We start from the raw sequence: 8,591 nt of genomic DNA, 5'->3' as shown, positions 1-8,591 counted from the left end.
AAAAAGAAAAAAGCCAGAAGTGGCACTGTGGCTCAAGCGGTAGAGCGCTAGCCTTGAGCTGAAGAGCTGAGGGACAGTGCCCAGGCCCAGAGTTTAGGCCCCACAACTGGACCCAAAAAAAAAAAAAACTAAACCAAATTTTATTTCACTGAGCAAATGACTTATTAAATCTTCTTTATGATTAATTTAACCCAGATCCATCAATATAGCTCTTGGGGAGGTAAATACAGTAATTTGAGGAAACCATTGTCTTAACAAAAAGCCAGAATATGAGCAAAGGGTCAGGTAGGTAATCCCAGTTTACTCAGGAGGCACAGATGGCAGAATCAAGGTTTAGGCAAAGGTTGGGGATACCCTATCTCCAAAACAAGCCAGTATATGGTACACATCTAACATTTCAGTTACCTGGAAGGCAATGGTAGGGGAGAGATTTCTAAAAATCAAACTAAAACGCAAAAGGACCTTAGGAACAGCTCCAGTAGTAGAGTATTTCTACAAGTAAGAATGAGGCCCAGAGTTCTATTCCCTCTCAGGGCAGGAAAGACCATTCTTTCTAAGGGGTACCACAGGAAAAAAATATATTTTTAAACCTGCTCTGTTGTTGTGAGACTGGATCTCAAACTTGGTACCTGACACTTAGCTCATTGGCTGGTGCTTTACCAAGTCACACCTCCAGCCCCACATTTTAAAATCTGATCTCTCCTATTTTACCTCTTATTTATGAGTAACTGCAGAACTTAAATCCTATGCTAAATTTTTTCAGCTTGTTAAATGACTAATACTTGGTTACTTACTACATTCCAAAGGCTATGTTAATAGCCACTTTGCATTATCTCAATTGAGTAATAGGTAGATATTATTTCTACCTCTACCTTCCAGTCTTCTTTCTTCTTTTTTGCCAGTTCTAGGATTTGATATCTGATATCAATTGTTTGACTGGTGCTTAACCAATTGAGCCATATCTCCAACTAGCTTTTGGCTAGTTATTTTGAAGATAGAGTCTTACAGACTTTTCTGCCTAGGCTGCCTGGAAACCAAGATACTCTGTATATCAACCTCCTGAGTAGCTAGAAATACAAGTATGAGCTACCAGCATCTGACTCTTTCTCATTTATTTTTATTTTTTATTGTAAAAATAATGTACAGAGGGGTTACAATTTCATGGGCAAGATAATGAGTACATTTCTTATCAAGCATTGTAGCTTCCTCTTTTGTTTCCCTTTCCCATCCATTAACATCCTTCCCCCGCCTCCCACCCAATCCTCTCCGCCACCCCCACTTTCTCATTTTTTAAATATGCATATTAATCAACTTTCATTTCTTCTACACAGTAACCAAGTTCCATAGATTATATGGAGAACAAGGCAAGTTTTAGCAAAGGGGCTACATGATGAGAGACACAATAGTAATGGTTATTTTATTTCAGTTCAATCACACATAAGAAACTTTATTTACTAAGTACAAAGTTTATCACCTCAAAAAAAGGATTTAAAGACTAAAACCTGAAAGTCTTTAAAAGGCTAATCTCTTCCAGTAGAAAAACATTATCTCTTGTTGCAAGAGAGGGAAGTTTTGCATTCTTTTGCAGTGCTAACAGGATCAAAAAGATCTTTATAATATCATTTTCAAGAATAAAACAATTATCATATTCTTCCTGATTAATCAAAAGCTTGGAGGGATGGTAGGGGAAAAACAAAGGAGGAAGTAACAATGCTTGATAGGAAATGTACTCACTCATTACCATACTCATGTAACTGTAATCCCTTTGTACAGTATCTTTGTAATAAAAAAATACTTTTAAAAAGAAAAAAAAGCTTGGAAGTTCCCATTACATTAACCTATTTTACATTGAAACCAGGATAGTCATCACAGAAATAATGCTAATTATTCTATTTTCTTAACCTATATCGTTAAGAATTCAACATATAAAAAGGTATAAATGAAAAATAGGATCATTTGCTACTTCCTAGTTATTTCTCCCAACTTTTTCTTAGGATCTTTATGATTGAAAGCACAAATTTTATTTTCTTAACAAACCACACATACATAACTCTTCCCATTCCTATGAAAATTGACATTTATAACCCTGGGTCATATCCTAAAAGCTACACTTTATCACAAGAGACTTCAATATTGACTTCAACTAGAACTAAATAATATCACAACTGATATGGTATAGTCTACCTTTTTAAAACAATACTAAAAAACAAGAAAAGAATATTGAAATGCAAATAACTTCAATAGAAAACCAGGTAACTATTAAAACTTTTTTTTACACTTATACAAAATCCCTAATACCTTAGACATACAGAAGGAAAGAGCTTATATCAAGGCCAAAAAACTAAAAAGTAATTATATCAAGAAAACTATTAATATTTTAAAGACAAAAGCAAAATAAGTAATTAGCTCCTTTTTTAGGGTAACATTTTAAAATTGCTAAATTTGATTTAATTCATAAAAAGAGTTGGAAATGACATTACTAAGTTAACTTATATATACAAGAAGTACCACTGTCTGGTAGAAGCTAGGAAGTCCTGAACTGGTCATGTGTCCCTAATCACGATTACCTATTCTTAGTATTATCTGTAATTTAAAAGAAAAAGAGAGAGACAGACAGTTGATAACAAGAGCTAACTCACCTTTCCCTGTCCTGTTCCTAATCACACCAGACAAGAAAGGGCAGGAGTATAAATTGGCAGTTATGGTAGAATTTTAAAGGGTTAATGAACAAGGTTAATAATTATTATCTACTAACATATTATATATAACAAGCATGGAAGGTGATTCAGTGGTAGAGTGCTTGTCTTGCATGCATGAGGCTTTGGGTTCAATTCCTCAGCACCACATAAGCAGAAAAAGCCAGAAGTGGTGCTATGGCTCAAGTGGTAGAGCGCTAACCTTGAGCTGAAGAGCTGAGGGATAGTGTCGAGGCCCAGAGCTCAGGCCCCATGACCGACAAAAATAAATAAATAAACAATCTTTACTCCCCATAATCTAATACTATTTAAGCTTTACATAAAATATGATGAATATAAAAGAAGGTCAAAATAGGTATCATTATATCTACTTCTCCAATAAGGTAAAAAAGATGACTTTCCTAAAGTCCAACAAATAGATATAGAGACCAGATCTTCCAACACCAAACCACTGTTCTTTCTGGCTGTCTTTAGTATTTTCCTGTTTCTAATGCTGTGTTCTCTCCGGCTTGCTATGCATCCAACTTCCAGCAAATAAGGCCACTGTTTCCTGATTGCTTCAATTTTCACAGATACTAATATTGGCATCAGTAAATCATAGTAATTTGATGACCAAATTTTCCTTTCATGTAGTAACAACAATGAAAAACAAAAAACAAAATTCATGACTTAATCTATGCAAAGAATTCATCATTTTAGTGCTAGCTGTTACAGGCCAACTACTTAATGGTGATTCTTGGAAAATTCATCATTTATTCAATAACATCTTTTGCAACCTTATCAAAAGAGAGATTAATACCAAAATAATTTTTCTATAGTTCTATATTTATCAAAAGTTCATTCTTGGGCTGGGAAGGTGATTCAGTGGTACAATATTTACCTTGCATGCATGAGGCCCTGGGTTCAATTCCTCAGCACCACATAAGCAGAAAAAGCCGGAAGTGGTGCTGTGGTTCAAGTGGTAGAGCACTAGCTTTGAGCTGAAAAGCTGAGGGACAGTGCCCAGGCCCAGAGTTAAGGCCCCATGACTGATTCCCTCCCGCCCCAAAAAAAGTTCATACTTTAAGCCAGATGCTGGTGGTTCATGCCTGTAATCATAATGACTCAGGAGGCTGAGCTCTGAGGAGCAAGTGTTCAAAGCCAGCCCAGGCAGGAAAATCTATGAGACTCTTTTTTTTTTTTGGTCGGTTGTGGGGCTTGAACTCTGGGCCTGAGTGCTGTCTCTCAGCTGTTCAGCTCAAGTCTAGCACTCTACCACTTGAGCTACAGAACACTTCCGGTTTTCTGGTGGTTTATTGGAGATAAGAGTTTCAAGGACTTTCTTGCCCGGGCTGGCTTTGAACTGTGATCCTCGGAGTAACCAGGATAACAGGCGTGAGCCACCGGCGCCCCTATTGAGACTCTTATCTCCAATTAACTACTAAAAAGCTGGAAGTGGAGCTGCTGTGGCTCAAGTGGTAGAGTTCTAGACTTAAGCAAAAAATACTCAGGGACAACACCAGGCTATGAGTTTAAGCCCCAGCACCAGCACAAAAACAATAATCACCAACATCATAGTGTTTATCTTAGAGGCATATTTTGAGTTCTTAAATAACAGTAAGTAGAAAATCTCAGACTTGAAGATATGAAAAGATGCTTTATTTAAAAATAAATATTTTCAGCCAGGCGCCAGTGTCTCACACCTGTAATCCTAGCTATTCAGGAGGCTGAGATCTGAGGACTATGGTTCAAAGCCAGCCAAAGTCCATGAGACTCATCTCCAATTAGCCAATAGAAAACCAGAAGTGGCACTGTGGCTTAAGTGGTTGAGCACTAACCTGGAGCTGAATTGCTGAGGGTCAGTGCCCAGGCCCAGAGTTCAAGCCTATGACCAACATAAATAAATATTTTCATATTATGCTCCAATATTAATAACACCCAGTGGTTATTACACCCAATAGTCTCCTACTTGAGAAATATGTTAAGAATAGCAAAAAACTCGTAAAAATGTCTAACTTCACCAGAACCTATCACTTGAATAAACAAAATAAGCTTAATAAAGTATTAAGTTTTTTATATTAGCTTGGACCTACATCTGTTACTAACCAAGCTAATAACATCTGTCTGAATACATATCAATTGGCAATTTTAAATTCTCTCACCTATCTTTCGAAGTCTTATTGAAATATCATGTCTACCAAAAGTCTCACTGACTCTGTTAGATAGATATGAACCCAAATTTCCAAATCACCGATTGTGTTATCCATGCACAGCACACCTTCTATCTTAAAACTAATCATCTAGAAGCAGCATTATCTGCTAAATCAAGGTAATAAATGCTTAACATTGCCTGTTAAGGAATTTAGAGTTTTGATCCAGGAATCAAGAGCAGTGCTATAAATAGAAGTTCACAAAAACAGCTCTCAGCAGAACCAAAGGGAATCAGCTAGCAAAGTGGTGAGAAATAAACTAGAACTTGCACCCAAAGGACTTGAGAACATGTCTGAAGGAATGGCTTAAAAGAATAATAGGATTCATCCAGGTGCTGGTGGTTCATGCCTGTAATCCTAGCTACTCAGGAGGCTGAGATCTGAGGATCATGGTTCAAAGACAGCCCAAGCAGGAAAGTCCATGAAATGCCAATTAACCACCAGAAAACCAGAATTGGCGCTGTGGCTCAAGTGCTCGCCTTGAGCTGAAGAGCTGAGGGACAGCGCTCAGGCGCAAAGTTCAAGCCCCACAACCAACAACAACAACAAAAAAAAGGAGTTATAGGATTAATGGAACTATTCTGAGGGAACAGTATGTAGTAAAATATCTTTAACTAAGCTCATGGCCATAAAAGTTCTGTCCCTTTGGGACACTTAAGACTGGGTATACATCTTATATAACTGAATTTAGAGTCAGAGGAGTTACATTCAAGAGCAACTTCTGACATTTTCCACCTATTTCACATGGTCATTTTAAAGATTAAATCATTTATGTGAAAGTATTTTATAAATTTTCAAACTATAAATAAGGTATTAAAATACTTTACTATGATACTATGCAAAGTAAATGTACTCATTTTTAGCTGCATAAAATTTCTCATATCTATACTTAGGAATGTGTTTTTTAGTCATGATTCAACAATGGTAACTTACCTATATAAAAATATATATATATATAAAATTTGTTGAAAGATGTACATACTGAAAACCATTGTTCTACTTGTATTTTAAGGTAAATTAGGTAATACTTTCTTTTCACTGCTACAGAAATCACACTCTCCAAACTATACTTTATAAACAGTTTAAAGAAATGTGCTTATTTTATAATATAAAGTATATGTAAAAAATACCTACAATTTTAATGAATTTCAATTAGACTTATCAAAGCACAACACAATCTTTATTAATAGCATCAATACAGTAGGCATTTGTAGGCAATATTAATGACCTTTATAAAAAAAATTTTCCTTAAATCAACTCAATGTAAATATCCTTTTAAACAAATTGATAAATTTTTATACCTCAAAATACACTGTAACAAAAGAGCTGAATAATCACATTTTTTCTAAATATAAGTGCAGCCATTTAAAATATATGTTGCTATGAAAACTTTATGTAACAAAATTTGAAAATACACTGAAAGACCATTTTGTCTATATATGCTTCCAAAATGAGATGAATAAAAATTTTCTAAAATTTAGCACTATTTAATACTTACTCAAACAAGACCTTTTGCCAGCTGTGCTTGCACCACCTGAACATAGATTGCCTCCTCGATGAATCAATTCCAGTTCCAAATTAGTTCTGCAGGTAAAACATTACAACATATCTATTGTTAGACTAAAGAAATACTTTTTAAATTGCTTTACTAACATATCTAAACCAAAAGCAGTTTATGTAGTATCAATAATCATCTTATTTTACCTGATATTTAGAAATAAGAGGAATAATTTTCCAGCCTTACTCATATTTATACCTGCAAAAATTTGTTCATATTACCATGCAATTGTAGCAAAGTCCCAACTCTTGGCAGATACAAAACACTAGGCCTTATGTTATTTTTTAAAAATACAGAATAGTTCATCAACCTGCACATAAATCTGATGAAAGAATACGTACTTCAACTGTCAGCCACTGAGTTGGTAGATACTGCCATAAAAACACAAAGATGTATCATTTTTTTCTATCAGAGAAATGGTTACCACTCATTGGAGCTCAGGTAGTAACTGGAAATCAATATTAAGAAAGAAAACCACTGCCGGGCACTGGTGGCTCATGCCTATAATCCGAACTACTCAGAAGGGTAAATAAGATCTAAGGATTGTGGTTCAAAGCCAGCCTGGGCAGGAAATTCTGTGAGACTCTTATCTCCAATAAACTACTCCAACAAAACCCAAAGTAGTGTTGTGGCTCAAGTGGTAGAGCACTCACCTAGAGCAAAAGAAGCTTAGGGACTAAACTCAAGCCCAGAGTTCAAGCCCTAGGACTGGCAAAAAAAAAAAGGAAAAGAAAGAAAACCACTAACATCAAAGTGACATGAACAATACATTATTAATAGTCTCTTTTATGGACATCTACAGTTACAGTCTTATTAAAATATACTATGTAAATATAGTTGCTAAACAGTAGTATTCATAAAGATTGAAATTTTAAGATTGTATGAAGTTGCAATCATTGACTTACAGGATGGTAATAATTAACATTTCAAAAGGTAAACTAATAAGGACTCTAAATATTTAATAAGAAAACAGTAAAAGAACTATTGTGCCAAATAAAAAATTCTGTTACAATTTAAACTGTCATCTTCATCAACTAAAATATCATTATTTTTAACAACTGAAACTGAATTAACTAGTTTATGCCCAAGATACACATTTGTTACTAGTTATGAGATAGACATTGAGATAGATATCTGCCCCTTTTTAACAAAAAACAAAGGCATATAAGGGAGAATGATGGGGGCAAGAGGACTGATTAGAGTGACTGTATACATGCTAGGCAATGTTACAATGAAATCTGTGCTCGTATAGCTGATGTATGCTAATAAACAACAGTAATAGCATGAATTCTCTGACAAAACCAAAAACAGTAGTTTCAAGAGTATTCTTTATAAGGAAATTCGAGACTATCGTATTTATTTAAAACATATTTTAAACTAGTTTTGGATGTGTTTTGAAAATAAAGCATTCCTGAAATATTTTCATATTTACTTTTGAAAATATTAGTATTCCTAAGTCTGTACATTTGCTACCTATTTCTAAAGGAATACTTTAATCTTCTCTTCTCAGGGGGAGTAAAAGCAATTTAACACTGATAATGTTCCTGCTTAGAGCTCCATCTGCTTGCTTCTGATAAGGGCATCTGTGTGACAAGGGAATTTTCCACCCTTCAGGCCATTTACATTGCTCACTGAACTTCTAAAAACCTACCAGCAAGGAAGCAGGGACAAGGATTTCATATTAGTGGACAGAAAGCGAGCAGAGACCAGCATGTGTTCCTTCATCAAGGGAATATTAATGAGATCAATACATTTTGTTTTCACAAATCTTCTGTTGCCTAATCTGTAGAAAAAAATTAATGGCTATATTCTCTTTTATGAAAACTAAGATTTCCTAGATAGTACTTTTAAAAGTGCTAACCAAAAACATGAACATTTGTACAAATGAATGTCAGAACTACAATGTCAACTTTTACTTCCCCTTATTTGCAAGAATTTTTAACAAAATATAAGAACAATTCAATCACCAAACATAAGGATGACACACATATTACTAGGAATTTCATTTTAAAGGATACTTGAAATAAAACTATTACTTCTGCCTTATTTTAGATTATGGTTGGAAAATTTCTTGTGCAAAATTTCTTCACCAAAGAGCTAAAAGTAACTAATGCATTACCATGTACTACCACTAGGGTTTAAAAAATC

At 34.7% G+C, this 8,591-nt stretch overlaps 1 protein-coding gene across 2 annotated transcripts in view; it reads right to left on the bottom strand.

The window, feature by feature from the left end:
• Ubr3 (ubiquitin protein ligase E3 component n-recognin 3 (putative)) overlaps positions 1-8,591 on the bottom strand; it is a 162,347-nt gene that overhangs the window by 33,286 nt on the left and 120,470 nt on the right. For both annotated transcript variants that reach the window (XM_013029068.1, XM_013029061.1), the window contains exon 28: positions 6,384-6,469. In XM_013029068.1, the coding sequence (XP_012884522.1) occupies positions 6,384-6,469 (86 nt within the window). The remainder of the gene's footprint in view (positions 1-6,383; positions 6,470-8,591) is intronic.

Source organism: Dipodomys ordii, unplaced genomic scaffold (assembly GCF_000151885.1).
Source record: "Dipodomys ordii isolate 6190 unplaced genomic scaffold, Dord_2.0 Scaffold5, whole genome shotgun sequence".
Classification (NCBI taxonomy): domain Eukaryota; kingdom Metazoa; phylum Chordata; class Mammalia; order Rodentia; family Heteromyidae; genus Dipodomys; species Dipodomys ordii.
The sequence above is the reverse complement of the archived record's forward strand: the minus strand, read 5'-3'. Positions and strand labels throughout refer to the sequence as shown.